Source organism: Nerophis lumbriciformis, linkage group LG15 (assembly GCF_033978685.3).
Source record: "Nerophis lumbriciformis linkage group LG15, RoL_Nlum_v2.1, whole genome shotgun sequence".
In the NCBI taxonomy this organism is placed as follows: domain Eukaryota; kingdom Metazoa; phylum Chordata; class Actinopteri; order Syngnathiformes; family Syngnathidae; genus Nerophis; species Nerophis lumbriciformis.
Window position 1 is genome coordinate 12,150,219 of NC_084562.2, and position 16,696 is coordinate 12,166,914.

At 42.0% G+C, this 16,696-nt stretch overlaps 1 protein-coding gene and 1 pseudogene across 1 annotated transcript; both read right to left on the bottom strand.

The window, feature by feature from the left end:
- Positions 1 to 3,502: 3,502 nt before the first annotated feature.
- LOC140679423 (uncharacterized) lies at positions 3,503 to 6,626 on the bottom strand (annotated as a pseudogene).
- A 5,311-nt stretch (positions 6,627 to 11,937) lies between these two features.
- Positions 11,938 to 16,437, bottom strand: fibinb (fin bud initiation factor b). Its single transcript, XM_061974822.2, has one exon. The coding sequence runs from the start codon at positions 16,167 to 16,169 to the stop codon at positions 15,552 to 15,554; it is 618 nt and encodes a 205-aa protein (XP_061830806.2). The 5' UTR covers positions 16,170 to 16,437; the 3' UTR covers positions 11,938 to 15,551.
- Positions 16,438 to 16,696: the final 259 nt, after the last annotated feature.

Sequence of the window (16,696 nt, forward strand, 5' to 3'; positions counted from 1 at the left end):
AAGATGGTCCGGGGCAGCAAAGGGGCAGGTTGTTCATTTAGCAGTCTCACAGCCTGGGGATACAGACTGTGAGACATTCTGGTGGTCCTGGCGCGAATCGATCTATGCCTCCTTCCAGAGGGTAGCAGGTTGAAGAGGCCATGTGCTGGGTGGTATCTGTCCTTCAGGATGTTGTGTACTCGCTTTAGGCAGCGAGTAGTGTACATGGCACTCATCTCTGGGAGTATCGTCCTTGTAATTTTCCCCGCCGCTTTAACCACTCGCTGGAGGGCCTGTTGGTTCGCTTTAGTGCAGCTAGCAAACCACACTAAAAATCCGTAAGTGAGGACACTGCTGATGGCACAGTTGTAAAAGTTTACCATTGATTTCTGCGGAATTTTTGCGCATTTTAGTTTCCTCAAAAAAAAAAGACGTTGTTGGGCCTTTCCGACTGTAGAACTGTAGAAGCAGTGTTAATGTCCCAGCATAGATCTTCTGTTATGTTCACCCCTAAGAATTTGAAATGCTTGACCATTTCTACGAGATTGTTATTAATTAAAAGTGGAGGGTGTTTGTTCTGCCCTTTCCTGCGGAAGTCTACAATTAGTTCTTTGGTTTTGGCTGTTGGACCTCTGCATTGTATGCTGTCTCATCATTATTACTGATGACTTACACCGGATTGACAAACTGATCCGGAAAGCCGGCCAAACTATTACTGTATATATAATATGTAAATAATACATATATGTTATATTCTATATTGCTACTATGGTACATTTTTAAGTCTACTTTATACCTTTTGTTTTTTCCCTCTTTTTGTGCCCATGTGTGCTTTATCCTTTCCATCCTTTGTATTTGAGTTACTGTGTTAAAAGGGGAACATTATCACCAGACCTATGTAAGCGTCAATATATACCTTGATGTTGCAGAAAAAAGACCATATATTTTTTTAACCGATGTCCGAACTCTAAATGGGTGAATTTTGGCGAATTAAACGCCTTTCTATTATTCGCTCTCGGAGCGATGACGTCACAACGTGACGTCACATTGGGAAGCAATCCTTCAGCTCTGTTATTTTCCGTTTTTTCGACTGTTTTCCGTACCTTGGAGACATCATGCCTCGTCGGTGTGTTGTCGGAGGGTGTAACAACACGAACAGGGACAGATTCAAGTTGCACCAGTGGCCCAAAGATGCGAAAGTGTCAAGAAATTGGACGTTTGTTCCGCACACTTTACCGACGAAAGCTATGCTACGACAGAGATGGCAAAGAAGAATATCGACCCTAGCTTCCTTGGCCTGCTGACATCAACTCCAAAACTGGACAGATCAGCTTTCAGGAAAAGAGAGCGGATGAGGGTATGTCTACAGAATATATTAATTGATGAAAACTGGGCTGTCTGCACTCTCAAAGTGCATGTTGTTGCCAAATGTATTTCATATGCTGTAAACCTAGTTCATAGTTGTTAGTCTCCTTTAATGCCAAACAAACACATACCAATCGTTGGTTAGAAGGCGATCGCCGAATTCGTCCTCGCTTTCTCCCGTGTCGCTGGCTGTCGTGTCGTTTTCGTCGGTTTCGCTTGCATACGGTTCAAACCGATATGGCTCAATAGCTTCAGTTTCTTCTTCAATTTCGTTTTCGCTACCTGCCTCCACACTACAACCATCTGTTTCAATACATGCGTAATCTGTTGAATCGCTTAAGCCACTGAAATCCGAGTCTGAATCCGAGCTAATGTCGCTATACCTTGCTGTTCTATGCGCCATGTTTGTTTGTATTGGCATCACTGTGTGACGTCACAGGAAAATGGACGGGTGTATATAACGATGGTTAAAATCAGGCACTTTGAAGCTTTTTTTAGGGATATTGCGTGTTGGGTAACATTTTGAAAAAAACTTCGAAAAATAAAATAAGCCACTGGGAACTGATTTTTAATGGTTTTAACCCTTCTGAAATTGTGATAATGTTCCCCTTTAACAATTTCCCTTGTGGATCAATAAAGTTGGTCTAAGACTAAGTCTAAATCTAAGTCTTCATTGTCTGTTTGTTACCAAATCTGCCATTATTACAACAATCGCGTTCGTTTCCGGAATAGGAACACACATTTGTTTCTAGAAGTTGGAAGTGCGTTGGTATAGAAACAGAAATAAATGCGCTGAGGAAATAAGTTCCTGTATTGCTTAAAATGACCAAAATACAGTAAATATTGAACATTTTACACCTTTTTATGAACGTTACTACAATATATATAGACTTGCAATGTGTACATAACAGGTTGATGGAGGGTTTTTGAAGGTTTTGAAGGCTACAGTGGTGACTCCTATTAGCCGCATCTTGCAAGCATTTAGAAAAAAATCGGATTCAAAATCCTAAAAAAAAAGACATGTATTCTTGTCTCTCATAATGATTGTAAACGATATGCAAAATTCCCATAAAAGTGCAGTTCCCCTTCATTCCCCGCCTCAGTTATGTAAATCCCAAGTTTAGGTTAAAATGTTGATATAAGGTTCTGCCAGTGGTCCAAGTTTTCCCTTTACAACAGTAGCACTCTAGTGTTTTTAGGAATTTGCAACATTTTTTTTTTTTTTTTTACTGAACTAGGGGGCCGTTATGGTGTCATTCCCGGACCGCCAGTTGCAAAGCCCTGTCCTCGAGGCTCCCAGGTAACCATGTAAGAATTAAAATAAATATATAGCAGTAGTGACTAATCAACCAAATTTCCTAAATATAATCACATATTTTAGGTAAAAGATTCTAAGTGCTGACAAATATAGATGTTTTTAATAAGATACAACTCTTACCTGCTTACAGTTTCAGCTGACACTTCAGTCTTTGTTGGAAATTCCTGCTCTAACGCATTTAACCAGGTAAGCGTCACTCATTAAACACACGGATCTTGACTTGATAGACTCGAACAATCTACAAACTATTTTACATCACAACTCCTTGGAACACAATCTCTTTATTGGAGAAAACACAACACAGTCTGTTAATGTTGTCACCCAAACGAGTGTTTGACGAGTGCTGCCAGCAGTCTTCATCTATATTATATATAATACCGAAAGTGTTACATTTAAAAAATACAAATATGCTGCTCTATTTCAAAACCTTACATGAACAATGAATACACATTATGTAATATGGATACAGGCACGCGCAGTATTTTACGCAGTACTTGGTCGCAAAAATACATTTTTATATTGCTTCTGTCGGCCTTGCATTCTGAGCTAAACATTTAGCGCCAGAACAAGAACTGAGCATCGTCTGCTGGCCTGTGAAGCAAAATCGTATTTATACTCTATGTAAACATTCCATCATACCCTGGAAATATTCCATATATATATATATATATATATATATATATATATATATATATATATATATATAATATATATATATATATATATATATATATATATATATATATATATATATATATATATATATATACATATATACATATATATATAAATAAATTATATATATATATATATATATATATATATACTCCGGTATTGATCATGCTGTGTACATACATCTACTGATGCTTAGTCTGGACACATCCTCAGTGACCTCTTGGATTCACCGGGCGTTTCGGGTCTCTCAACTGGTCATACGCCCTCCTCCAAGCGACCCAACCGGGGGTGATCAAATCCCCCGGCTTGTGTCCAGACGGCTCGCTAGCTACCATGACTCCAAGGATCTCCTCTTTTGAGCCACAACCATCTCGAGGCCCTTTCCGCCGCTTCGGTGGTACTGCGGATGGCTCTCCTCTTTCTCTCTCCATCGATGCCCAAACTGCTGAAGGCTCTGACCAAGGAACGGGCTGCAAATCCTCTACATCCAACCTCCACAGGGAAACACCTTGCTCTCCAACCAGCCTGCTGACAGTCGCTGACCAGTCCTGCATACTTGGAGAGCTTCCTCTCGAAGGCTTCTTCCAGGCGATCTTCCCACGGGACTGTCAGCTCCAGCAGCACAGCTTGTTTGGTGGACTCAGACACAAGGACAATGTCTGGTCGCAGGGTGGTGACTGCAATATGGCTGGGGAACTTCAGCTGGTTTTCAAGGTCCACCAACAACTGCCAGTCTTTTGCAGACGTCAGGATGCCTGCTGATGTTTTCCTAGCAGGAGTTGGCGTGTCCCCAGCTCTGACAAAGGCGATGGTTTTCTTGGAGGGGTGGAACTGTTTTGCCCATGCCAGTCCTGTGCTAATGGCTTCAGCGATGGTCTTCAGGACTTGGTCATGCCTCCACCTGTACCTTCCATCTCCAAGTGCCTTTGTACAGCAACTGAGGATGTGTTCCAGGGTTCCTCGCTTGGAGCACAGTGGGCATGCTGATGTCTCTGCTATGCCCCATGTGTGCAGGTTTGAAGGGCTTGGGAGCACATCATATACTGCCTGGATGAGAAATTTAATGCGTTGCGGCTCGGCTTTCCAGAGCTCAGCCCAGGTCACTCTCCTCTCAACCGCATTCTCCCATCTTGTCCAAGCTCCCTGTTGCTTCATTCCAACAGCCTTGCAGGTTCTTGTCTCCTCCACTGCCGCTCTCACCTCATCCTGAACAAGACGTCGGCCTTCCTTCCCCCTAGTGTTCAGTTGGGGAGTTGGAAAGGACCCTAGCCCAGCTCAACCCCGTGTAACTGCTCCAACCAGGCTCCTGTGTCGCAGCCTTGCATCTGCCTCTTGAACTGCTTCCTCTGCCCTCCATTTCCTGCCAGTCCTCACTTGGATCCCTGCTTTGGCCACCTTCGGATCACTTGAGTCCCTGTACTGTACCACTTCTCTGGCTCTAGTTACCTTAAATTCCTCCTCCAAGGATTTGAAAGGCAACTGCAGTTTGTTGCTGTTCCCGTAGAGTGCAATGCTACTCAGGCTCTTAGGTAGTCCCAGCCATCTCCGGAGGTGGTTGCTGACCCTCCGCTCTAGGATCTCAACTGTCGAGATGGGGAACGAGTAGATGAGGAGGGGCCACAGGATCCTGGGAAGAATGCCATGCTGGTAAATCCAGGCTTTAAACTTCCCAGGTAAGCCTGACTTGTCCACGGATTTCAGCCAGCCATCCAACTCAGTGCATGTCGACTGGATGGATGTTGTGTCTCTCAAAGAGCAGTCAAAAACCTTGCCCAAGCTCTTGACTGGCTTCTCTGAGATAGTTGGAATGGCCGTGCCTGAGATGTTAAACCGGAACTTGTCCTCCACCTTACCCTTCTTCAGCACCATTGATCTGGATTTGGCGGGTTTGAAACGCATTCGGGCCCACTCCACCAACTCTTCAAGTCCCTTCAGAATCCAACGGCAGCCTGGGACTGATTCTGTCATGACTGTGAGGTCATCCATGAATGCCCTGATGGGTGGTTGCCTTTGTCCGGAATTTGTGCGGGGCCCTCTACACTCTGGCTCAGCAGACTTGGTGAGCATGTTCATGGCTAGTGAGAACAGTGTCACAGAGATAGTACACCCTGTGATAATACCAATCTCCACTTTGTGCCAACTGGATGTTGTTGGTCCGGAAGAGACCCTCATCCTGAAATTGCTGTAGTAATCAGCAATGAGGTCTCTACACCTGCTGGGTACATGATGTTTCATCAGAGTGAGTTGAACAAGCTTGTGCGGAATGGAGCCGAATGCGTTTGCCAGGTCAAGCCACAGTACTGATAGGTTGCCCTTGTTCTCTCGAGCCTCCCGAATGAGCTGCGTCACCACACCGGTATGCTCCATACATCCTGACATTCCTGAAATGCCGCCTTTCTGGACAGATGTATCGATGTAGGTATTCTTTGCCAGGTAGGTACACAGTCGTTTGGAAACGGCGCTGAAGAAGACCTTTGCCTCAACACACAGCAGGGAGATGATGCGGAACTGGTCCAGCTGAGTGGAGTTTTCCTCCTTTGGGATCCATACCCCTTCCGCCACTCGCCATTGTTCAGGGATCCTCCCCCTTCTCCAGAAGACTCGCAGGATTTTCCACAGACGCTGCAGGAGTTTGGGACAGTTCTTATACACTTTGTATGAAGTGCCACTCGGTCCCGGTGTAGAGCTTGCCCTGGCTCTGCGGACAACCTCCCTGACTTCCTTTAGCTGCAGCTCCGACATGTCAAACTGCATTTCTGGTTCAGGGGGGTCTATGAGGTTGTTACACTCTCCCAACTCCTGCTTGCTCTCTTGCAGGATCACTGTACGTTTGCTTCAGATGTTGATCTATGTCTTCCTGCGAGGAGGCCAGTTTGCCACTGCGCTTCTGTCCCAGCAAATCCTTCGTGAACTTGAAGGGGTTAGCAATGAAAGCAGCACGTTTACGTGCCCTCTCGCGTCGCCGCCTCCGATGCCACTCTGCCCGACGGAGAATTCTGATCTTTTTCCGAAGGATGCACATCAGCTGGGCCAGGCCAGTGCGTTCCTCATGTCCTGCCGCCTTGTACTGGAACTTCAGCGCTTTCATCTCCTGCCTGATGTTGTGGATCCTTACAGCTCTGTGGTTCTTTGAGTACGTGGTTCCGGAGCTTCTCTTCTCCTCCTCGCCGAACCGTTCAGCTGCAATGCTGACAATGATTGTTGTCATAGCTTGTAGCTTCCCGTCGGCTTCTCCCTTCGCCGTTGCCTCCAGAATTTGGTCGACATCGTCATCGAGTTGCTTCCAGAGTGAGGTCGTGCTAGCTGCAGGCCACTTGATCCGCCTCTGTTCAGACTTGATACTCGAGGGATTAGTTTGCAACACATGGAGGTTCTGGGCACTGTGGGGTGACTCCGGGCCTGGCACCTCCTGCGTCTCACCAGGTGTAACACCTGTGCGTTGTGTTGCTTCTGCTCCCATCAGGCACTTCTTCCTCGCTTGGTGGATCTTTATATATATATATATATGTATATACACACTTTAGATCAGGAAAAAACACAGAGGCTATTTCATCCCTACAAGCCTGTTGCGCAGGTTCCCCTGCTCTTCGGGAAATCCTTTGAAGAGCAGGGAAACCTGCGAAACAGATGGTTCGATTAGTCTTTCGCCCTTATACCCAGGCCGTGCGACCGATTTGCACGTCAGGACCGCTGTTGGCCTCCCATCAGAGTTTCCTCTGGCTTCGCCCTGCCCAGGCATAGTTCACCATCAGGAAATCCCCTGAAGAGCAGGGAAACTTGCGAAACAGGCTTGTAGGGATGAAATAGCCTGTGTGTTTTTTTTCCTGACCAAACGTATATTCCACTCTACCCTGGTATTGAGCACTGTATAACACACACACATACATACATATACATGTACAAACCCCGTTTCCATATGAGTTGGGAAATTGTGTTAGATGTAAATATAAACGGAATACAATGATTTGCAAATCATTTTCAACCCATATTCAATTGAATATGCTACAAAGACATCATATTTGATGTTCAAACTGATAAACATTTTTTTTTTTTGCAAATAATCATTAACTTTAGATGCCAGCAATATGTGACAAAGAAGTTGGGAAAGGTGGCAATAAATACTGATAAAGTTGAGGAATGCTCATCAAACACTTATTTGGAACATCCCACAGGTGAACAGGCAAATTGGGAACAGGTGGGTGCCATGATTGGGTATAAAAGTAGATTCCATGAAATGCTCAGTCCTTCACAAACAAGGATGGGGCGAGTGTCACCACTTTGTGAACAAATGCGTGAGCAAATTGTTGAACAGTTTAGGAAAAACCTTTCTCAACCAGCCATTGCAAGAAATTTAGTGATTTCACCATCTACGGTCCGTAATATCATCAAAGGGTTCAGAGAATCTGGAGAAATCACTGCACGTAAGCAGCTAAGCCCGTGACCTTCGATCCCTCAGGCTGTACTGCATCAACAAGCGACATCAGTGTGTAAAGGATATCACCACATGGGCTCAGGAACACTTCAGAAACCCACTATCAGTAACTACAGTTGGTCGCTACATCTGTAAGTGCAAGTTAAAACTTTCCTATGCAAGGCGAAAACCGTTTATCAACAACACCCAGAAACGCCGTCGGCTTCGCTGGGCCTGAGCTCACAAAGTCACAAAGTACTCGAGCTAGCACATACTGTGTTACTCTGTGGTTATGCTTCCAGAACTCATTTTTGAAGTTGTTTTACAGTAAAACCCGCAGTCCTAAACCGACTGACCTACAAAAAAAAAAAAAGCAACACAACAACAAAAGGTGCAGTTTTAGAATACCTATGTGGCCATGGTGTAGCATTATGAAACACCCAAGTACGCACAACACATAGGTCGTTTACGCCATTGTGCGTTGTAAACCTTATAATATGTCGCAGAATTTGGGGACATTTTCTCAACTGATCAAGAGTGAAATTACCATTGTGTCCTTCAAGCAGCCAAATATTGTTAACGTCATGTAATGATGAAAGGTAGCACCTATTGATTGTGGATTAATAATATAAAGTGCACAATATTCATTAACTAATTAAAAAAAACAAAAGAAAGACAGAGCTTACACTAAAGCAATACTTTGTAAGGAAACAAGGTGTTTTCAAGACGGACACCGAGGGCGAGTTAAACTGCAGTTTAACTGGAAAAAAGGGGAGTCCAGAGGGGCAGCCTAGGGGCCAGCTATTTTTTTATTGCCCCTATGACATATTAAAATATTTAACAGTTGTGATTTTACAAAGACAAATATTTACTCTAAAAACTCAAACATAGGCTGTTTTTTCTTTACATATTTTGGACTTACATTAGGTTTAGTGTATCATTTTTCTGTATGTGGGCACCCCTGACCTTTAGTGTATGTTGTACTAAACACTGCATGTCCCAAGAGTGACTTTTTCACTTACCGGTAGTTTTATACCATTTTTACAGTATTTAGACACATAAGAGTCCAAACGACAAGTGTCCATTGCAGCAGGGTTATCAATATGTCAATGCAACACATTGACAATCTGTTTACACTCTTACAAGTTGGACAAACAAGAGCATTTTAGTGTTTTTAGGGATCTTCTGCAAAAATATTAAAGTCTCTCCCAAGTTCTAAACTTGGGAGAGACCAGTCTGGTATGGTTCCCGCACTGGATTTGGAACATGTAAAATGTCCGTAGGTATGAATGTGAGTTTCAATGTTGGATCTCGGGCAGGGGTGTCAAACTCATTTTAGATCGGGGGAAACATGGAGAAAAATCTACTCCCAAGTGGGCCGGACTGTTAAAATCACGGCACGATAACTTAAAAATAAAGACAACTTCAGATTGTTTTATTTGTTTAAAAATAGAACAAGCACAATCTGAAATTGTACAAATTGTTGTTGTTTTATACCATTACCTGTTGCGGTTAATAGTATATATACTTTATTTGTCGTTATTTATATTTTCTGAATAAATGATGTGATAATGTTCATCGGTCAACTCTTTGGTGTTAATTTTCAATCTATCAAGATTAAAAAAATTACATCAAAATCAAATTACAGTATGACATTTACCGTATTTTTCGGACTATAAGTCGCAGTTTTTTTCATAGAGTTTATAGAGTATAAATGCGACTTATACTCCAGTGCGACTAATATATGTTTTTTTCCTTCTTTATTATGCATTTTCGGCAGGTGCAACTTATACTCCGGTGCGACTTATACTCCGAAAAATACGGTATGTAGTTTGATAATTTTTCTCGACAGATGTACTAACATCATGTGGTTTATTTTGTACATATGTAGCATCATCTACACAGATACAAAGAATTGCTATTGCGACATCCAGTGGACACATTTAGAACAGCAGTTTCTTTCATTCTAAAATTTCAGGATAATTTTTTTTATTTAGCAAACTCATCTCACGGGCCGGATAAAATCTATTCGCGGGCCTGATCCTGCCCTCGGGCCGTACGTTTGACACCCCTGATCTAGGGTGTCTCGCCCGACTCAAGTGAGGATAAGAAGTATAAAAAATAGAAGGATGTAAAATAGTCCAAATATCAGAGAAAGCCATATGTGTCTCTGCATAAAGCTATATACAGCCGTCCTTCGTCAGATCCCACTGCAAATATTGCTGCTTTACCACATTTGGATTTTTTGATGATATTTAAAAACATTGCTAAATTAAGCAATTTTAAGCATGAACATGGCTAAATGAAGTAAAAGTTTCAATACAACAGTACTGATCACTAAATGAGCCCAAACCAATCAGAGCGTGATGTGTTCAGTATCGTGGCCTGTGATTGGCTCTGCATCAGGCAGCATTACTATATTGGATTAAACGAGTGTAAAGGTGACTCAAGGGTGTTATGTCATGTCTACAGGGCTCTCATAATGTAAAAAAAAACCATTTAGAAGGTTTTAGACAGTTTTTAATGCCCTAGCTATAAAAACATTTGATTTATAATGAATAACTCCTAATTAGCGGAAATGAATTTATCGCAGTTATGCAATATTTAAACACAGGAGGTGTCATCATAAGATGTGTTTCAAGATTTAAAACACTTCCTTGTCGTCAAAATGATGAATCAATTTTTTTTAATTTTTTTTTTACAGACCATCTTCTAGCCGCTTTCTGGCCGTCTCTTCAGGATGTTTTGTGGGCGGTCTTAATCACCTGCGGAAGCTCTACTCCAGGCCAAGCCCCCTTCGACTGTGTCATCACCTCGTCAGCCTTGTTGTAGTTTTTCGTGCTTCTATATTGAGTCTACTGACAGATATAAGTCAGAACTATACTTTTTATTAAAAATGGCAACAGGGGAGGATGCATGTGCATGTACGAGCCAGTCTGCCCCACAACAAGACGATAGAAGAAAAAGGAGGAGCTCATTAACTGCAACTTTGGACTACAACTAGATAAAAATGGCGGACTCGCGCAAAGTTTTTCGGGTAAGTCTTCACCATTTACGGAGAAAGCCGCTGACGAAACTAAAGCAAAATATTATATAGTCTCAAATTGCAAACGACTCGTTTGGAGCAAGTTTGAAAGAAGGCAAGATTGTTTTATAAATATCTCTGCTATTTGATTTCAAATGTTCAAATACACAAAAAAAGGTATACCACTGGGAAGAATAACAGGATCTTTTTTTATACACCAAATTGTGTGAATCATGTTCCTTAAAGTATATCCAAAACAAATTGTTATACTATTGTAGCAAATACACACTTAAATACACTATAAGCAGGTTCATTTAGGTTCCCTCAAACTTCCTTTCATGTCAATATTTTTTTGTTTTCGGAATATTATGAAAATGTTATGGTTAGTTCTAATCACTGCACAGGGCTAAGAATGGTGACTCTGTGTCTCCTAAACTCAAAATAATATTAATATGATAATTACACATCCTGTAGATCAGGCGTGTCCAAATTTTTTTAACGGCCCACGGAACATTCTAAAAATAATACTACAAAAAAAACCCCATTAAAAAGTGGAATAAAAGAGCAAAAAGGTGAAATGTAAAGATAGGAAGTTGCAATGAGCCGAGGATGTCATTGTGGCTTGTGCAGCCCTTTGAGACACTTAAGGGCTATATAAATAAACTTTGATTGATTGATTGATTGATTGATGTTGACTCTAATGACAAAAGCTGCCATGCGGGCAGTTTTTGTAACTTAAAACTGCTCAATTGCTCAAAAAATAATCAACATTTATAACTGATGGATAGATCTGAAGTTGATCTACAGATTTAAGCGCTGAAATTAAAAATAGCACATATTGACAAATGACTTATTTTTAACACTTTTATGAGTAAGGGACCTTTTGGATATCTGAGCTTTAGTTAGATTTAGTTTTTAAAACTGACATTGCCCAAGAAATGATAATGAACCAAAACCAATGTTGTTATGAATTATTGACCTATTTTAGGCTCTACTTTGAACATTTTGTGGGAGAAAATATTTCATATTTTGTATTTTCCTATTTAACAAAAGGGCATAAAACAAACAAAGAAACAAAAAAAAAAGTAATGGCAACGAATATATCTGAAGTTGATGTATAGATATTTAAGCGTTAAAAGTAAATAAAAACATCAATATATGACTTATTTTTAAAATTTTAATGACCAATTCGCGTCCATGGGACCTTTAATATTCACCAACATTGAGGGGAGACCTAAGGGTTACAATAAATATCGTGTTGGTTTTGAAAACGAAAAATATCAAAATGGCCCCGCATTCTCTCATTTTTCAGTGTGTGGCCCTTATGATGACCTTGTTGTGCAAAAGCCACCCGGACTAAAATTCCTTGGAGTCGCCCCCACCTTCATGAAGACTTGACCATGACCATGTTTGTCTGGACCAGATGGACTTTGTTTAGCATGAACTATAGGAAGAACCAAGAATTATTACAAAAAAGTAATGGCAACGAATATATCTGAAGTTGATCTATAGATATTTAAGCGTAAAAAGTAAATAAATACATCAATATATGACTTATTTTTAATATTTTAATGATCCTTTTGCGTCCATGGGACCTTTAATATTCACCAACATTGAGGGCAGCCCTAAGGGTTACAATAAATATCGTGTTGGTTTTGAAAATGAAAAATATCAAAATGGCCCCGGCATTCTTTCATTTTTTCAATGTGTGGCCCTTATGATGACCTTGTTGTGCAAAAGCCACCCAGACTAAAATTCCTTGGACTCGCCCCCGCCTTCATGAAGACTTGACCATGACCATGTTTGTCTGGACCAGATGGACTTTGTTTAGCATGAACTATAGGAAGAACGAAGAATTATTACAAAAAAGTAATGGCAACGAATATATCTGAAGTTGATCTATAGATATTTAAGCGTAAAAAGTAAATAAAAACATCAATATATGACTTATTTTTAACATTTTAATGATCCTTTTGCGTCCATGGGACCTTTAATATTCACCAACATTGAGGGGAGACCGAAGGGTTACAATAAATATTGTGTTGGTTTTGAAAACAAAAAATATCAAAATGACCCCGCATTCTCTCATTTTTCAGTGTGTGGCCCTTATGATGACCTTGTTGCGCAAAAGCCACCAGGACTAAAATTCCTTGGACTCTCCCCCACCTTCATGAAGACTTGACCATGACCATGTTTGTCTGGACCAGGTGGACTGTGTTTAGCATGGACTATAGGAAGAACCAAGAATTATTACAAAAAAGTAATGGCAACGAATATATCTGAAGTTGATATACAGATATTTAAGCGTAAAAAGTAAATAAATACATCAATATATGACTTATTTTTAACATTTTAATGATCCTTTTGCGTCCATGGGACCTTTAATATTCACCAACATTGAGGGGAGACCGAAGGGTTACAATAAATATTGTGTTGGTTTTGAAAACAAAAAATATCAAAATGGCCCCGCATTCTCTAATTTTTCAGTGTGTGGCCCTTATGATGACCTTGTTGTGCAAAAGCCACCCGGACTAAAATTCCTTGGACTCTCCCCCACCTTCATGAAGACTTGACCATGACCATGTTTGTCTGGACCAGATGGACTTTGTTTTGCACGGACTATAGGAAGAACCAAGACTTATTGACGGATGCTCACTGACAATTGAGACCATCCATCCATCCATTTTCTACCGCTTGTCCCTTTCGGGGTCGCGGGGGGTGCTGGAGCCTATCTCAGCTGCATTTGGGCGGAAGGCGGGGTACACCCTGGACAAGTCCCCACCTCATCGCAGGGCCAACACAGACAACATTCACACTCACATTCACACACTAGGGCCAATTTTAGTGTTGCCAATCAACCTATCCCCAGGTGCATGTCTTTGGAGGTGGGAGGAAGCCGGAAGCCACCCGGACTAATATTCCTTGGACTCGCCCCCGCCTTCATGAAGACTTGACCATGACCATGTTTGTCTGGACCAGATGGACTTTGTTTTGCACGGACTATAGGAAGAACGAAGAATTATTGACGGCAGTAACACGCTGATGATCAGTTGAGACCAACGCTGTAATTTCCATCTGTGACCTTCTTTGAATAAATGGACATGGCCTCTGACTCTTGAAGGACGCGGGTAGAATCTAACAAAATAAAGCACTGCAATCCACCCCAAAACAATATTAGTGTCATTTAAAACTGAGTATTTACCTTTGGAAAGGCCAAATTCGGGGTTTGTGGTCATAAATGTGTGACTGAAAACTGACTATTTAACTTTGGAAAGGCCAAATTCGGGGTTTTTGCTCATTAATGTGTGACTGAAAACTGAGTATTTACCTTTTTTAAAGCCCAAATTCGAGGTTTGTGGTCATAAATGTGTGACTGAAAACTGAGTATTTACCTTTACAAAGGCCAACTTTGGGGTTTGTGCTCACAAATGTGCGACTGAAAACTGAGTATTTACCTTTGGAAAGGCCAAATTTGGGGTTTGTACTCATAACTGTGTGACTGAAAACTGAATATTTACCTTTGAAAAGTCCACATTTGGAGTTTGTGGTCATAAATGTGTGACTGAAAACTGAGTATTTACCTTTGGAAAGGCCAAATTTGGGGTTTGTGCTCATAATTGTGTGACTGAAAACTGAATATTTACCTTTGAAAAGTCCACATTTGGGGTTTGTCCTCATAAATGTGTGACTGAAAACTGAATATTTACCTTTGGAAAGGCCAAATTCTTGTGGTTGTGGTTATAAATGTGTGACTGAAAACTGACTATTTACCTTTGAAAAGGCCGAATTTGGGGTTTGTGGTCACAAATGTGTGACTGAAAACTGTATTTACCTTTGGAAAGGCCAAATTTGGGGTTTGTGCTCATAAATGTGTGACTGAAAACTGAATATTTACCTTTGGAAAGGCCAAATTCGGAGGTTGTGGTTATAAATGTGTGACTGAAAACTGACTATTTACCTTTGAAAAGGCCAAATTTGGGGTTTGTGGTCACAAATGTGTTACTGAAAACTGTATTTACCTTAGGAAAGGCCAAATTTGGGATTTGTGCTCACATATGTGTGACTGAAAACTGACTATTTACCTTTGGAAAGGCCAAATTCGGGGTTTGTGGTTATAAATGTGTGACTGAAAACTGAATTACCTTTGAAAAGGCCAAATTTGGGGTTTGTGGTCACAAATGTGTTACTGAAAACTGTGTATTTACCTTTGAAAAGTCCACATTTGGGGTTTGTGGTCATAAATGTGTGACTGAAAACTGTATTTACCTTTGAAAAGTCCACATTTGGGGTTTGTGGTCACAAATATGTTTCTGAAAACTGTATTTACCTTTGAAAAGTCCACATTTGGGGTTTGTGGTCATAAATGTGTGACTGAAAACTGAGTATTTACCTTGGAAAAGTCCACATTTGGGGTTTGTGGTCACAAATATGTTTCTGAAAACTGTGTATTTACCTTTGAAAAGTCCACATTTGGGGTTTGTGGTCATAAATGTGTGACTGAAAACTGAGTATTTACCTTGGAAAAGTCCACATTTGGGGTTTGTGGTCACAAATGTGTTACTGAAAACTGAGTATTTACCTTTGAAAAGTCCACATTTGGGGTTTGAGATCATAAATGTGTGACTGAAAACTGAGTATTTACCTTTGGAAAGGCCAAATTTGGGGTTTGTGCTCAAAAATGTGTGACTGATAACTGAGTATTTACCTTTGGAAAGTCCACATTTGGGGTTTGTGCTCATAAATGTGTGCCTATAAAGCAAAAAGTAGGGACTAATGTGTCAGTACTTCATGTATTCATTCTTCAGTCTGCTGAGTCGTGTTCCGTGGCTGCGGACGATGAGGGAGAGCAGCTCATGTTTGTCCTTCAGGCCCAAAGAAATGTCCAAAGTCTCCTTCAGGGCGTCCCGGGTGTTGACGACCATCTTGAGGAAGTCGTCGCCGAGCCGGTGCTCCTCCTTCAGCTCGCCTTCCTGGCTCTGTTTGAACTTCACCTCCAGCTCCAGCAGCGACTTCTCGGAGTTAGTGAACGCCTCGCTGATCTGCGTGGTCTCCCGGCGCAGGTACTTCCCGTAGCCGTCCTCTCCGTCCAGGTCGTACGAGACGCTCCTGCCGACCACCTCCAGCACCCGCGCGGAGTCCTCTATCTGCCGCTTGATGATGGTGAAGTCGTCGCGGATGACCGAGTCCTGGTCCGAGTCCAGACCGCACTTCCGGTGGTCAGTCATGCGGAACAGCAGCTGACATTTTTCCGGGTCGTCGTTCTCCTCGTAGTCGCCGTCCGGCACGAAGTAGTGGTGGAAGGTGCCGTTCGACATCTCCGGTTGTAGAGGACCGCTGTAGTAGGCTCCGCACGCCGGCAACATCCCCGCGCACAGCAGCAAGTGCAGTAAAACCATGTTGGCCACTTATAAAAAAATAGATTAAAAAAATCTTCCGCGACCACTTTAGCAGCACAAGGGTCCGTTTTGCGTCTACTTCAAGCGGCTTGGACACATTTGAAACTTAAAAAAAAAAAAAAGTGGTAAAAGTCTTTACCGCAGCTTCTGAGTGGAGACCACTCAACTTCCGACTTTAGTTGGTGCCGCGAACGCAACATGGGGCTGACTGGAGTGGTCCGCGAGGAGTCCTGCTAATAATACACGGGCTCCTCTCAGATTACATGTCGTCACTTGAAGGCAGCACCGGGGGTCTGGGCCGGCCCGCTGCTACTTTGAACAGGAGCCCCACACATGTTGTTCTAGCTGGGGGTCAAGTAGGGATATGCAACGGTTATAGGTTTTGACTCTACGGTTATAGTTTGAGTATTATTCACATTGATTAAAATCACTCTTTTTTTATATCTAAAATCACAGACATTTCTTAGAGCTGAGGTCTTTAACAGGGTGTGCATGACCCCAGGGGGTCCACGGAGCTACTCCAGGGG

Coding starts and splice junctions, on each gene's coding strand:
- fibinb (XM_061974822.2), bottom strand. CDS start 16,169: ATGGTTTTACTGCACTTGCTGCTGTGCGCGGGGATGTTGCCGGCGTGC.